This window comes from Vulpes lagopus, chromosome 12 (assembly GCF_018345385.1).
Source record: "Vulpes lagopus strain Blue_001 chromosome 12, ASM1834538v1, whole genome shotgun sequence".
Classification (NCBI taxonomy): domain Eukaryota; kingdom Metazoa; phylum Chordata; class Mammalia; order Carnivora; family Canidae; genus Vulpes; species Vulpes lagopus.
In genome coordinates this window covers 26,597,561-26,613,459 of record NC_054835.1, presented here as the reverse complement: position 1 = coordinate 26,613,459, position 15,899 = coordinate 26,597,561, and the positions used below count along the sequence as shown (strand labels likewise).

At 35.2% G+C, this 15,899-nt stretch overlaps 1 protein-coding gene and 1 pseudogene across 1 annotated transcript in view; both read left to right on the top strand.

Moving 5' to 3' along the window:
- BRIP1 (BRCA1 interacting helicase 1) overlaps positions 1-15,899 on the top strand; it is a 186,060-nt gene that overhangs the window by 61,538 nt on the left and 108,623 nt on the right. The window contains exons 10-13 of the mRNA XM_041726192.1: positions 4,830-4,962; positions 12,021-12,175; positions 15,419-15,584; positions 15,702-15,842. Coding sequence (XP_041582126.1) covers positions 4,830-4,962; positions 12,021-12,175; positions 15,419-15,584; positions 15,702-15,842 — 595 coding nt within the window. The remainder of the gene's footprint in view (positions 1-4,829; positions 4,963-12,020; positions 12,176-15,418; positions 15,585-15,701; positions 15,843-15,899) is intronic.
- Positions 11,143-11,505, top strand: LOC121473147 (annotated as a pseudogene).

Sequence of the window (15,899 nt, the reverse complement as noted above, 5' to 3'; positions counted from 1 at the left end):
GCATATTTACGAGCAATTCATTGATGAACCAATATAGGTACTTTCCCCAGTCCCTCCATTTCCTCCCAAATGATGGCATGCTACATTTTTAGTTTTTTGTCTTCTCCATTTTTTTTTTTTTTTTTAAGATTTATTTAGAGGATCCCTGGGTGGCTCAGCGGTTTGGCGCCTGCTTTTGGCCCAGGGTGTGATCCTGGACTCCCAGGATTGAGTCCCGCTTTGGACTCCCTGCATGGAGCCTGCCTCTCCCTCTGCCTGTGTTTCTGCCTCTCTGTGTGTGTCTCTCATGAATAAATAAATAAAATATATTTTTAAAAATAAAGATTTATTTATCTCAGAGAGTGTGTGCAGCATGTGAGGGGAAGAGCAGAGGGAGAGAGAGAATCTCTAGCAGACGCTCTGCTGAGCATGGAACCTGATGATGCAGGGCTTGATCTCACAACCCTGAGACTATGACCTGAGCCAAAATCAAGAGTTGGATGCTTAACCAGCTGAACCACCCAGGCGCCCCATTGTCTTCCATTTTAAGCATAAAAATGTTATTTTTAAAGCCATTTTATTAAAATAAATAAATAAAGCCATTTTATTGAAGTATGATTGACATATATAAGACTATAAATATTTAATGTATACAACTGGATAAGTTTGCAGGTAAGTATATATCCATGAAACTATCATCACAATCTATGCCATAAACATCACCTCTGAAAGTTTCCTTCTGTCCTCTTTATTAATCTTTTTTTTTTATAAGAACACGTAAGCTCTACCCTCCTAGCAAATTTTTTAAGTATACAATACAGTATTGTTGACTATTGGCACTGTACTTTATGCTTATTGTTTCCTGTTTCATGTCTTTTTCCACTTAATATATTTTGGAGATTTTTCCTTATCATGACTTAAAAAGCTTTCTCAGTTTTAAAAAATAATTGCCTTGAATTCCATTGCATTGATGTATAATAATTTAGCTAACATCTAAATAATAGATACTGAGGTTTGCAATTGTTTGCTGTTACAATGGGAGTATATAGGAAAATTCCTACAAGTGGGATTGTTGAGTGAAACCGTAGATCCACATGTAATTCTGATAGATATTTCTAAACTTTACACAATAAATGGGTAGGCAGAGGACTAATTTATACTTTCGTCAGCAACATATGAGAGGATGAAAGTTGTTTTTTTCTAGTCTGATGGGTGAAAAGTGGTATTCAGTGTAGTTTTTACTTAATTTCTCTTAATATAATTGATATTAAGCATTTTATCTTTTTTTTTTTTTAAAGAAGATTTATTTATTTTAGAGAGAGGGAGTGCGGGAAGGGTTGGAGGAGACAGAAGGAGAGGGATCAAGAGTCCTAAGCAGACTCTACACTGAGCATGGAGCCCATCGTGGGGCTCAGTCTCACAACGTTGAGTTCATGACCTGAGCTGAAACCAAGAGTCAGACGTTTAATTGACTGGGCCACCCAGGTGCCCCAATATTAAGCATTTTAAAAGGCAAAAGGTGTATTTCCTTTCCTGTCAACTGTCTGTTGACATCTCTGTCCTTTTTTGGTTTTGTTACAGTTTTTACTGATTTGTAGAGGCTCTTTGTAGATTAACCCTTTGCCTGTCTGTGATAAGAGTGCAAATATTTTTCCCCCTATTTTACCATGTGCTTGTGCCTTTCCTTTTTTTTTTTTTTAAGATTTTATTTATTTATTTATTTATGACACACACACAGAGGCAGAGACATAGGCAGAGAGAGAAGCAGGATCCCTGCAGGGAGCCCAATGCGGGACTCGATCCCGGGACCCAGCATCCTGCGTTGGATGGCGCTAAACCGCTGAGCCATCCAGGCATCCCGCTTATGCCTTTCCTGTGGTGTTTTTGTCACGTAGCATATTGTCATTTTTACTTCACAGCATAATTTGGTGAAAGAGTTGTCTTTAGTTGCTAATTCTGTTTTCTCACTCCTCAGTCTTTCCTCACTGATCTCAGTTGTATTGTTGTCTGCAGACTTCCACTGAAACTGTTCTTATCAAGGTCACCAATGATCCCCTGTGTTGCCAAATGCAAAGGTTATTTTTCTATTATCTCACTCAGCCTCTCAGCAGTATTGTTTGGGTGTTGTCGACTATCACCTCTATGAAAAATGTTTTTGGCTTAACTTCTGTGAAATAATGGAAAATATATACACATTGCTCTCTGTCACCAGTTCCTGGCACAGAGTTCCTAAAACCTTGTAATTCCCTAGTGAGAAGAGTACTAAGAGCATTTTTAACCCCCCAGTTCCTGACAGAACTCCTAAATCCTTTGGTATTTCCTAGGTGCTGGGACTGGCTTTTGTTCTAATGAGGTGCTTGGTGAACTTCTGGATGTGTGTGGCCACTAGAAAGACTAAACCATGATTAGAAGCTTAGAACTTTCAGCTCCACCTTTCCTCTGGAAAGGGGAGAGGGAGGGGAGGTCAAGTTAATAATTGATCATGCTTATGTAATGAAGCCATTGTTCAGAGCTTCCAGATTGGTGAACACATTTATGTGCTTGGAGCATCCCACCTTTCCAGGGACAGAAGCTCCTGTGCTCAGACCCTCCCAGAACTTTTCATCTGGCTATTTGTCTGTATCCTTTATTGTATAATAAACTGGTAAACATAGATGTTTTCTGGAGCTCTGTGGGTTGTTCTAGTAAATGATCAAACTTGAGGAGGGGTCATGAGAACCTCTGACTTATAATTGCTTTGTCAGAGGCACAGATGACAACTTGGACTTTAATGCTGGCATCTGAAGTGATGAGGTGGGGAGGACAGTATGGTGAGACTGAATCCCAGTCTTGGGATCTGTGCTAACTTGTTAGTGTAAGAATTGGTTTGAATCATGGAACACCCATCTAGTGTCTTGGAGAATTGCATTAGTGTAAGGAAAAAAGAACCCCACATACATGTAGTGACCAAACATGTCAGAAGTGAAGTAGTAAGACTAGAGGAGACATACAAGAGTACTTTTTCCTAGACAGCCTCTGGATACCTTCCGGTCTTCTTCTTCTTCACAGTCCACTCTTTGTCAGTTTCTTTTGATAGTTCTTATTCTGTTTGATGTCTAAATGTTGAAGTGCCTCAGGATTTGGTTCTGGTACTTCATTTCTTCTCTTAACTCTGTACTTTGCCTAAATTACTTAACCGAGTAGTACTAGTGAGGCCTGAATCTGTGTCTAGCCCAATTTCTAATAAATCTATATTCAAATCTGTCTCTGGAATGTGATTTTCGTATATTGACCTGTACTTTATATTAATCTGTTGGGGCTTTAATTTCAACTTTACAAAATAAACTCCTTCTCTTCCTACGTACTCCCCCCAAATGCCTTGTCTTCCTTATCTAAGCAAACAATACCAGCCAGTTCCTCAAATCAGAAATCTGTTATCCTTGATTGCTACCTCACCTTATCCAGTTCATCAGTAAGTTTAATAAATGCCACCTGTACAATATATCCCAAATCCTTCAGACTCCTATCTATCATCCCAGAATCATCTCTCAACTAGAATTCTGTAACAGCCTGCAACAGGTCTCTGCTTTTATTCTTGCCTTTTTCCATAATCCATTCTGGCTTAGAAACTGGAATCATCTTTTAAACACTTAAAATAGATTGTCTTTCATTTCAAATATTCCATTTAAGGGGCACCTGGGTGACTCAGTCGGTTAAGCATCTAACTCTTGACTTCAGCTCAGGTCATGGTCTCAGGGTTGTGGTATGGATCCCCACACTGGGCTCTGTGCTGTGTGTGTAGCCTGCTTAAGATTTTCTCTCTCTCCCAATGCTCCTCTCCAATCCCCTCCTCATGTGTACACACTGTCTAAATCAGTCAATCAGTCCTCTTATTTAAAACCTTCCCATTACATTTTGGATAGAATCCAGATTCTTTACCTTGTCTCAACATGATCTGATTCCTGCTTATCACTCTAACATTGTTCTAACATTGTTCATATTGTTATTCCTTTTTGCCCATTGTGTTGCAACTACAGTGGCTTTCTGTCAAGTCCTTAAATAAACAGAATTTATTAACCACTTCTAGATCTTTGCATTAGCTATTCTTTCTACTTGGAATCCCTCCCCCCCACCCCCCGCGCCCCATCCTTTCATGACGGGGTATTTTTTGCATTCAATTATTAGAATAAATGTCACTTCAGGGAGAACTTCCTTGACACTCAAAGTAGCAAGTAGATTACATTAACCTAATTTATTTTCATTATATCACTTTCCATTATCTGATATGCTCTTGTTTCATGTATGTGTTTCTAAGATTATTTCTCCCTTTAGTAGAATGTAATTTCCATGAGAATAAGTATCTTGCCTGTTTTACTTACTGCTGTATTTCTAGTATCCAGTACAGTGTCTGGCATATAATATAGGCATTTAAGTACTTACTGAATGTCAAAATGTATATATATACATAAAAATGAATATACTTTCTAGTAACTCTCTTTTTTGTCTTAATATATAATACCTTAATTTCTTAATTAGATTGTTTTATATTTTCTTTATGTGCATTTGGGATCAAATGCTCCTATACCTGGCTGTCAGTTGGAAAGATAGTCAAGTGAAGCAGTGTGAATCCATAAAACATAATTGGGAAATCACATGCATGTTTCTCTTTTCTAAGTGAAAGCTTACTATTTAGCTATGTAAGTGTTTATTTGGCAATATGAGACATGCATGCATTTTAAGAGACGTCTGAATTCACATTTGTATCCTAGTAGCTTCAAGGAATATGATGAATGTATCACAACTCTTTCTTTTGTTAAAATAGTGCACACAAGGGTGATACTAGTTGACGGAACTGTTTTATTTTATTTTAGTTGGTTAGAAGCAAACTCTGAACATCTTGTGGAAAGGGATTATGAATCATCCTGTAAAATATGGAGTGGAAGTGAAATGGTCTTAAATTTGCACAAAATGGGCATTACTACTGCTACTTTTCCTATTTTGCAGGTAAGATTTTTTTTCCACCTCTAACATTTATTTAGTGAATTAAACCATTAAACCATTGTTTAATAGTGAATAAATTAATCCAGGCCTATAAAAAAAAAAAAAAAGGGATCCCTGGGTGGCGCAGCGGTTTGGCGCCTGCCTTTGGCCCAGGGCGCGATCCTGGAGACCCGGGATCGAATCCCACGTCGGGCTCCCGGTGCATGGAGCCTGCTTCTCCCTCTGCCTGTGTCTCTGCCTCTCTCTCTCTCTCTCTGTGTGACTATCATAAATAAATAAAAATTAAAAAAAAAAAAATCCAGGCCTAAAAAAGTAGCAACTTAATTGTTTTAAAATTTTATTTTATTACTAAGCTTGGTAATCTTTAACTGATGGTGTAAATAATGGATTAAAAAATTCGCATTATTTAGTTATAACTAAATAAAATATACTGTAAAATATACAATATAAAATAAAATAAAACTAAATAAAATAACTGCCTATTTTAAATTAATAGACTTTGCTTTTAAGAGTGGTTGTTTGAGGTTTGCAGAAAAATTTAGCAGAAAGGACAGAATTCTCATGTACCTAACGACAAACATACATACACACTACAGTTCTCCTATTATTAACATCTTACAATAATACAGTATATTTGTTACAATTGAGCCAGTATTGTTAACTAAAGTCCATAGTTTTACATTAAAGATTCACTCGTACAATTCTATGAGTTTTGACAAAAATAAAGTCATGTATCTACCATTACAGTGTCATACAAAATATTTTCACTGCCTTAAAAATCTTATGTGCTACATTTACTAATTCATTCCTTCACCATAACTCATCTCCCCTGCTGAACTTCTGGCAACCAGTGATATGTGTGTGTGTGTGTGTGTATATATATATATATATTTTTTTTTTTTTTTTTTTTTAAATTTTGACTCCTTAGTTTTGCCTTTTCCAGAATCCCATTTAGTTGGAATCATACTAAGGGTCCTTCATGTCTTTTTATGGTTTGATGGCTCATTTCTTTTTATTGCTAAATAGTATTCATTGTATGTATGCACACTGCTGATCCATTCACCTACTGTAGGACATACTGGTGACTTCCAAGTTTGGGCAATTCTGAATAAAGCTATTATAACCATTTGTGTGAGTATTTTTGTGTGGATATGCTTTCTTCTCATTGGGTAAATACTTAGTACAATTGCTGTATTGATGGTAAAACTACTTTTAGCTGTGCAAGAAACTGCTATCTTCCACAGTGGCTGTGCTATTATTTTACATTCCCATCATCAGTGAATAAGGGATCCTGTTATTCTATATCCTTGCCAACATTTGGAATTGTCAGTTTTGAATACTAGCCATTCAAATAGATATGTAGTAGTATCTTATTGTTATTTTAATTTACAATTCCTAAATAACATTGAGGTGGAACATCTGTTTACATGCTCTTTTGCCATTTATATATCTTATTTGGTGAGATGTCTCTTCAGATCTTTTGCCTACTTTTCAGTTGGATGCTTTTGTCTTCTTATTATTGAGTTTTAAGGGTTTTCTATATTTGGTATACAAGTCCTTCATCAGGACTCATGCTTGCAGATATGTTCTTCCAGTCTGTGGCTTGTCTTTTCAATTTGTTAACAGTGTCTTTTTTTGAAACATAAGGTTTTTTTTTGTTTTTGTTTTTAAGATTTTATTTATTTATTCATGAGATATACAGAGAGACAGAGAGAGAGGCAGAGACACAGGCAGAAGGAGAAGCAGGCTCCATGCAGGGAGCCCGACGTGGGACTCGATCCCGGGTCTCCAGGATCAGGCCCTGGGCTGAAGGTGGTGCTAAACTGCTGAGCCACCCAGGCTCCCCAAGTTTTTAGTTTTAATAGAGTTCACCTTACCAATTTTTTTCTTTGATGGATCATGCTTTAGGTGTTGTGTCTGAAAACTCACCACCAAAACCAAAATCACCTAGATTTTCTTCTGTTATTTCTTCTAAAAGTTTCAGAGTTTTCATTTAACATTTAGGTCTGATCCATTTTTAGTTAATTTTTGTGAAGGATAGAAGGTCTGTATCTAGATTCATTTCTTTGCATGTCCTGTCACCATTTGTTGAAAAGACCATCCTTTCTCCTTTGGATTGTCTTTGTTACTTTGTTAAATATCAGTTGACTGTATCCTTGTGGGTCCATTTTTAGGCTCTATTCTTTTCCATTGATTGATTTGTCTTTTCCTTCACTAATACCACACTATCTTCATTACTATTGATTTGTAATAAGTCTTGAAGTTGGGTAGTATCAGTTCTCTGATTTTGATCAGTATATTGTGTTGGTTATTTTGGTTTGTTTCTTTCCAAATAAACTTTAGACTCAGCTTGTCAATCTACCAGGTAACTTTCTGGAATTTTGATTGAGATTGTCTTGAATCTATAGATCAAAGTAGGAAGAACTAACAATTGAACAATTCTGAGTCTTCCTATTTATGAACAGAGAGTATCTTTCCATTTGTTTGGATCTTTGTTTTCTTTTATCGGAATTTTATAATTTTCCTCATGTACAGACTTAAAGAGGCTTTTGAACTAAAACAGATAGGAACTATGGCTACCATGGTCACCACTAGAATTCTGGGCATATGAGTATTAAAAAATGTATTTTTATCAGATAATACTTAAGATTTTTGCCCTGCATTTTTAAAATGCAATGTGGTATTATAAGTATTGTCCATATCATGGCATCTTTCCATGATTTTTTGCATAAACTTAGCATTTTAATAGTTCATATCATTAGCAAAATGGATAAATTGTGAGGTATTCATAGAATACTAGACAGCAATTTAAGAAATGAACTACCAATCATATAAATGAATCTTAGAGACAATGTTGAGTAAAAGAAACTGGACACAGAAGAATATAAACTGTATGATTTCATTTTTATGAAATTAAGAAATGAATATTCTTACACTATTAGAAGTCAGAATAATGGTTACTACTGTGCAGGGGTAAGGAGCAGTTTGGGTTGAGAAAGGGCAAAAGGGAACCATCTGGGATTCAAGGAATATTTTGTATTGTGAGTGTTAGTTACATGGGTGTGTGCATGTTGTGTGTATGTGTGTTTAGTGAGCTGTATATTTAAGACTAGTGCATTATATATTATACTTTAATAAAAAATGTACAAATAAATATATCTCAAAGAAAAAACTTGGGAAATACAAAGGCACAAAGGAAAAAGAAAATTCATAAAGATGATCATTATTAACTTTTGGATTTTTATCCACCCATCTTATTCTATGCATATATTTATTTGACATAGATTTCTGATATGATGCATGTTCTTTATAGTCTCTTTTCATTTAACAGTATATTAGGAGTACTGTTTTTTTATTTTAAAATATTTTTAAATTTAAATTCAGTTAATTAACATATATTATTAGTTTCAGAGGTAGAGGTCAGTGATTCATCAGTCTTATGTAATACCCAGGGCTGTTATTTTTTAAAGATTTATTTCAGAAAGATGGAGAAAGTGCATGTGTGAGATGATAGGGAGGGACAGAGGGAAAGAGAGAATCTCAAGCAGATTCCCCACTGAGCACAGGTCCATCTCAGGACCCTGAAATCATAACCTGAGCTAAAATCAAGAGTGGGAGGTTTAGCTGACCCAGATGCCCCTATGAATACTATTTTAATATTCTTTCACATGATCTGTATTTTTATTTTAAAAATATTTATTTATTTGAGAGAGAGCAGGGGTAAGGGGAAGAGCAGAGGGAGAAAAAAATCTTAAGCAGACTGCAATGAGCGTGGAACGCACACAGAGCTCCATCTCATGACCCTGAGATCAGGGCCTGAACTGAAACCAAGAGTTTGGAGGCCTGACTGAGTCTCTCAGGCACCCCTTTCACGTGATTTTTTAATTGCAGTGTAGCACTTTTGTGAGTGCAGATATTCTAAATTACTTGCTTAATTTGGCATTTGAAATATAAGTTGTTGCCAGCTTTCCCAGAGTAAGAAAAAATTCTGTTATGAACATCCTTGAAAATATATCTCTGTATATGTTGCTATTTCTTTTATGTGTTATAAATACTAATTCTTTGTTGCTTATTGCATTGTATGTTAGTCTTGTGTCTATGTTTTATTTATGGAGCATTTTTCTAGAAGTTTTTTATTTTAAGGCATTCAAATGTATCAGTGTTTTCTTATGAATTATATTTGAGTTTAGTTTAAGTAGTCTTTCCTTATCTTGTACTATATTTTCTAAAAGTGATTCTTTTTTTTTTTTTTTTAAATAAAATCAGCCTAGAATTCATTTTTGTTTATATTGTGAGGTTGGGAATCCATTTTATTTCCTATAAGTATAATTTTGGCATCATTTACTAAGTTGTTCATCCATTTATCTCTGATTTGTAATGACACTTCTGCCACATATCTAATTTTCATTTATTTGTGAATTAATTTCTGGACTTTGTTCTATGATTCTGTTTATCTAAACTGTCATATTTGGGGCACCTCGGCTCAATGGTTGACTGCCTTCTGCTTGGGTCGGGAGGCTGCTTCTCTCTCTGCCTACTCTCTCTGTTCATGTCTCTTCCTGTCTCTCTGTGTCTCTCATGAATAAATAAATAAAATCTTAAAAAAATAAAAATAAACTGTCATATTGGTTAATTACTCTAGCATTAGAAGTATGCTGATACCTGGTAGGGTGGATCTCTTCACTTTGTTCTTTTCCTTTGAGGATGATCTTGGCTGAATTTTAAAATTAACTTGTAAATTTTCATGAAAAATTCTGTTGGAATTTTGGTTGGAATTTCACTGAATTTATGGGTTAATTTAGAGTGTTGATATATTTATAATATGGGAGTTTTCCTATTCACAAATAAGATGTATAAAGTTCTTCACTTATTATGTCATATATGTCAATAAAATTTTATTTTATTTTTAAAAGTCTTAGGAGTTTTAGATTTATTTCTAAGTAAGTTAAAATTTGTTTCTTTTTCAAATGCTAAAATTACATTTTCTAATTATTACTGCTGTATAAATGTGGTAGTTGATTTTTATTTATTTATCTTGTAGCCAGCCAACCACTTTGTTAAACTATCTTATACTACCTGGTTTGTCTATGGATTCTCAAATTTTCTATGTAATTATACTGTCTGTAAGTAGTAACTTTATTCTCTTTCCTTCCAACTCCATCACATTTTCTTTCTTTCTTTGTTAGCTTAAACTTCCAGTACATTGTTTATCACAGGAAGTGAAACAGATATTCTGGTCTTATTGCTACCCAAAAGAGACTATATTACCAGTGTTACGTCATTTAGGAATATGTCTACTGCATTGTTTTAAAATTCTTTGTTTTATTTTTTATTAACAGCTTGATTGAGGTATAATTCACATGCCATGAAAACTACCCTTTTAAAATATACAATTCAAAAAAATATATACAATTCAGTAGTTTTTAATATAGTTACAGAATTATGCAACTGTCACTGCTGTCTAACTCTAGAACATTTGTTAAAACTTATGAGCCACATGCAAAAAATGAGTTAATTAGTATACATTTTGTATTTAGCATTTATTATTTCCTTTTTTCATTTAAAAATTTTTGCTTGTCATACAATCATATTATTCTCATCATTGGAATACTACCTGGAAGTAATTCAGGCATTTAGATGGCATATCAACTCTTTTAAGCTCTTTGGAAAAACTGTTTGGCACATTTTAGTTCTCTTTTACTGTTTTGTTTTGTTTTTGTTTTTGTTTTTAAATTAGCTCTATACCCAACATGGGGCCTGAACTCACATTCTTGAGATCAAAGTTTGCATGGCCTACCAACTGAGCCAGCCAGGTATACCTAGTTCATTACTTTTGAAGGGCACTTTATAATAATACCCTGATTGCCTCAAGAAGTAATGAACCTCCTAAATATATAACTTATTGTTAAAATGTCTTTGACTCTGAAGAGAATTTGGGAATATATGGGAATTTATTTATTTATTTATTGGTTTGTTTGTTGAAAAGGTTGATTTAAGCATAAACACTAGGAAAAAGTAAATGAAAGTGTTACTAAAGAAAGGAAATATGATCAGTATACTATATATGGGTTAGCTATTATTAGTGTATAATATATATAATCACAATTTTGTTAAAAATAAATATTGACTTAATTTTGGAGCCTGTGGAGGCCTGCTGGGAACAGAACTCCTAAAGTGACAATTATGTCTGGAAGGCTGTGGTCCAAGGCCATTTTTGTTGGCTATAAGCGGGGTCTCCGGGGCCAGAGGGAGCACACAGCTCTTCTTAAAATTGAAGGTGTTTATGATTGAGATGAAATTGACTTCTGACTAAGCAAGACATATGCTTATGTGTACAAAACAAAGAACAACACTCCTGGTGGCAAACCAAACAAAACCAGAGTATTCTGGGAAAAAGTAACTTGTGTTCATGGAAACAGTGGCATGGTTTGTCCTAAATTCTGAAGCAAACTTCCTGCTAAAGCCATTGGCCACAGAATCCATGTAATGCTCAGGACTTATCATCATGTAATCCTCAAGGACTTAAACTTGCTGAAAAGTAAATAAAGGTGTAGGTCTGTTCTCTTGTAAAAAAATGAATAAAATATTGAATTAATAAAAAATTATGATATAACTATTGTGAGAATGGTAAGTAAAATGTATATTTGGTGGTATAAGAGACTTAAAGATGTACTTTTCTGTAGGATACCAATTGAGGGAATATGTAGGAATTTATTTTATTTTTATTATTTTTTTAAAGATTTTACTTATTTATTTATAGAGACACACACAGAGAGAGAGGCAGACACACAAGCAGAGAGAGAAGCAGGCTCCATGCAGGGAGCCCGACGGGGGACTAGATCCCAGGTCTCCAGGATCACGCCCTGGGCTGCAGGCGGCGCTAAACCTCTGCGCCACCGGGGCTGCCCTATGTAGGAATTTAAAACATACTTTTAGCACTTATTAACAATGTTTCCCTAAAATTTCAATGTATCTTTCATTTGGGTTATATTATAGTTTTAAGAGGTTTGTATTTCTCTTCTTCTCGTTTCCTGCCATGTACTTAATGTAATTTCTTACAGGGACACTTTTCTGCTATCCTTCAAAAAGAAGAAAAAGTCTTACCAATTCATGGTAAAGAGGAGACCAGAGAAGTGCCGATTATTAGTGCTTCAACTCAAATAATGCTCAAAGGACTTTTTATGGTGTTTGACTATCTTTTTAGGCAAAATAGCAGGTTAGTAAATATATATGATTTGTATTTTTCCTCTTAAAAATATTAGTTTTATTGGGTGCCAGGATGTGTTTAATCTGTATTTTGTGTGAGTACTTAGGTTCGTTGTAAAGAAGTGGGTATAAGTATTATTCTTATTGACACAGATTTGGATCAATCAAAATTAGTCTTTATTAATGAAAATGAGTATTGAAATAAAAAATAAATGTATTTTAAATACATTTTTAAAGTTACTGCAGTATTAAATTTATAGTTGTATATGATTAAACTTAAACATTTAGGTTTTAAGGATAGTTTTAGATATGTTTGTCCCAGTGTCAGAATGTATCTTCTTATTGCATAAAGCCTCTATTTGTTAAAATGTGGAAAATGAGAAACAACTCCCTTCACTCTACCCCTTATTAAATTATAGTACTGGGATGCCTGGGTTGCTCAGTGGTTGAGCATCTGCCTTTGGCTCGGGTCGTGATCCTGGGGTCCTGGGATTGAGTCCCACATCAGACTCCCCGCAGGGAGCCTCCCTTTCCCTCTCCCTATGTCTCTGCCTCTCTCTGTGTTTCTCATGAATAAATACATTAAAAATCTAAAAAAATAAAATAAATTATAGTACTATCTGGTTCCAATTTTTTTATGATAAAATATACATAACAGAATTTACTATTTTAATTCTTTTAAGTGTACCTTTTAGTAGCATTAAGTATATTCACACTGTTGTGCAACCATCACCACTTTGGAAAGTCCATTTCCAGAACTTCTTCAGGAACTCTATGCCCATGAAACAATATTTACCATTTCCCTCTTCCTACAACCTCTAGTAACCTCCATTCTTTCAGCTCCCTGGATTTGCCCCTTTTAGGTATCTCTTATAAAGTGAAACCATATAATATTTCTTCTTTTGCATCTGGCTTATTTAACTTAGTATAATGTTTTCAAGGTTCATCCAAGTCGTACCATGTATCAGAATGCCATTCTTTTTTATGGCTGAATATTCAGATTCCACTGTATGTATATACCATAGTTTGTTTATACCTTTTATGTTGATGGACATTTGGATTATTTTCACCATTAGTCTATTGTGAATAGTGCTATAGTGAACATTGATATACAAGTATCTGTTTGAGTCCCTGCTTTTAATTCTTTCAGGTACGTACCTGGAATTTCAGATCACACGGTCATTCTGTATTTAACTTTTTGAGAAATCAACATGCTATTTTCCATAGCAACTGCATATTTTAGATTCCCTTAGTTATGCACAACATTTATAGTTGCTCAATGTCCTTGCCAATACTCGTTTCTGGCTTTTGTTTGTTTTGTTTTTTAAAGATTTTATTTATTCATTCATGAGAGACACAGAGAGAGAGGCAGAGACATAGGCAGAGGAAAGAGCAGGCTCCCTGCAGGGAGCCTGATGCAGGACTCCATCCAAGGACCCTGGGATTACACCCTGAGCCAAAGGCAGATGCTTAACCACTGAGCCATCCAGGTGCTGCTGTTTCTGGCTTTTTGGATAATAGCCATCCTAATGAGTATAAAGTGGTATCTGCTTTTGAACTATACCAGGTTTCAATTTATTCCACCCTCCACTAACGGCTAATTGAGCATCTTTTCACATTTTTATTGTCCATTTGCATTTCCTCATTGAAGTAATGTCTATTCACGTCCTATGCCCATTTTTAATTATTCCTTTTTTTAAAATTTTTATTTATTTATGATAGTCACACAGAGAGAGAGAGGGGCAGAGAGAAAAGCAGGCTCCATGCACCGGGAGCCCGACGTGGGATTCGATCCTGGGTCTCCAGGATCGCGCCCCGGGCCAAAGGCAGGCACCAAACCACTGCACCACCCAGGGATCCCCTATGCCCATTTTTGAATTGAGTTTTTTGTTGTTGTTGAGTTATAAAAGTTACCTGTATATGCTCCATATTAATCCCATATCAGGTATACGTTTTACAAGTATTTTTCATTCCGAGGGTTGTCTTCTCACTCTCTGATAGTGTCAGATGCACAAAAGTTTTTTAATCTTGGTGAAGTCCAGTTTATTTTTTCTTTTGTTGCTTGTGCGTTTGGTATATACAGGAAATATTGCCAAATCTGGTATCATTAAGATTTTCCCCTGTGTTTTCTTCTAAATGTTTTTAGCTCCCAGTACTGTTATAAAACTCACTCCACAGATTGTAGGGTTTGTGACTTGAACTTTGAGATCTGATCTCTCTAGGGGTGAAATTAACTGTCAGTATTATTGTGAGGAGATTGTAGAGAATAGTACATTTTATTCTGTTTCAGCTGAAGTTTGCATAGCTCTTTTGTGCAAAACCTCTTATTGAGAAGTTATAAGTTGCATGGGATCACAGAGATCAGTACCTTTATTAAAAGTTAATGGAGTCTGAGACCCATATTTTAAAGGAACTTAAAAATCTTGTAACTCGTTTATTTTCTCATATAATAAAAATGTATAATCTACTGTTTAGTTTCTTTAAGGATAACTTACCTGTTTTGTAGCTGATAACGTAAAACAGAGCGAAGAACTCTAGACTAGGAGTTAGGAGACCTGGATTTTAATTCTGGCTCTGCCATGATTTATGTATTTTAAAACATAGGGATGGGAAATAGTAAGGGATAGATGTTTATGTGATATCTAATCTCTGAAAGAGGAAGTTGGTTGTAAGATATAATGGCTCATTTTCTATCAGAAATACTGAATTTAGGGGATCCCTGGGTGGCTCAGTGGTTTAGCGCCTGCCTTTGGCCGAGGGCATGATCCTGGAGTCCCGGGATCGAGTCCCACATCGGGCTCCCTGCATGGAGCCTGCTTCTCCCTCTGCCTGTGTCTCTGTGTCTCTCATGAATAAGTAAATAAAATCTTAAAAAAAAAAATACTGAATTTAATTTGTGTTGGGGTTGTTGATGGGGAAAATGTTATCTTTGGGAAAACACTAGGAGTCTCAATTTAGTTTTTCTTTTTTAACATTATTTATTCATTAGAGAGAGAGAGTGCACAAGCAAGGGAAATAATAGAGAGAGGGAGATGCAGACTCCCTGCTGGACAGGGAGCCTGATGTGGAGCTCAATCACAGGACCTTTGGATCATGACCTGAGCCAAAGGCAGATGCTTTAACTGACTGAGCCACCCAGGTGCTCCTCGATTTAGTTTTAAGTTAATCAGTTTTTATATTGTGTGTAGCTGGGGCATTATATAAGTTTCATATAATTTAATTGCCATTAACTTACCATTTTGTTTTCATTCAGATTTGCAGATGATTATAAAGTTGCTATTCAACAGACTTATTCTTGGATAAATCAGACTGATACTTCAGATAAAAATGGATTCTTTGCTCCAGCAAAAAATAAAAAACATTTAAGACAGAAAACTGCAGTTCATGTGCTAAACTTTTGGTGCTTAAATCCAGCTGTGGTAAGCCGGTCATGTTGTAAATGAAGATTCTGTCATCTTGCTCAATACCAGCAATTAAATAAATATGTTTAGCTCTTATAAAGATGAGTTTATGTTTTTAATATTGTTTCCTTTTAGGCCTTTTCAGATATTAATGGCAAAGTTTTGACGATTGTTTTGACATCTGGAACATTATCACCAATGAAATCCTTTTCATCAGAACTTGGTGTTACATTTACAATCCAACTGGAGGCTAATCATGTCATTAATAAGTCACAGGTTAGTATGTTCTTTGGAGGCTCTCAGTCTTTTTTACCTCAATATAATTTTATATAA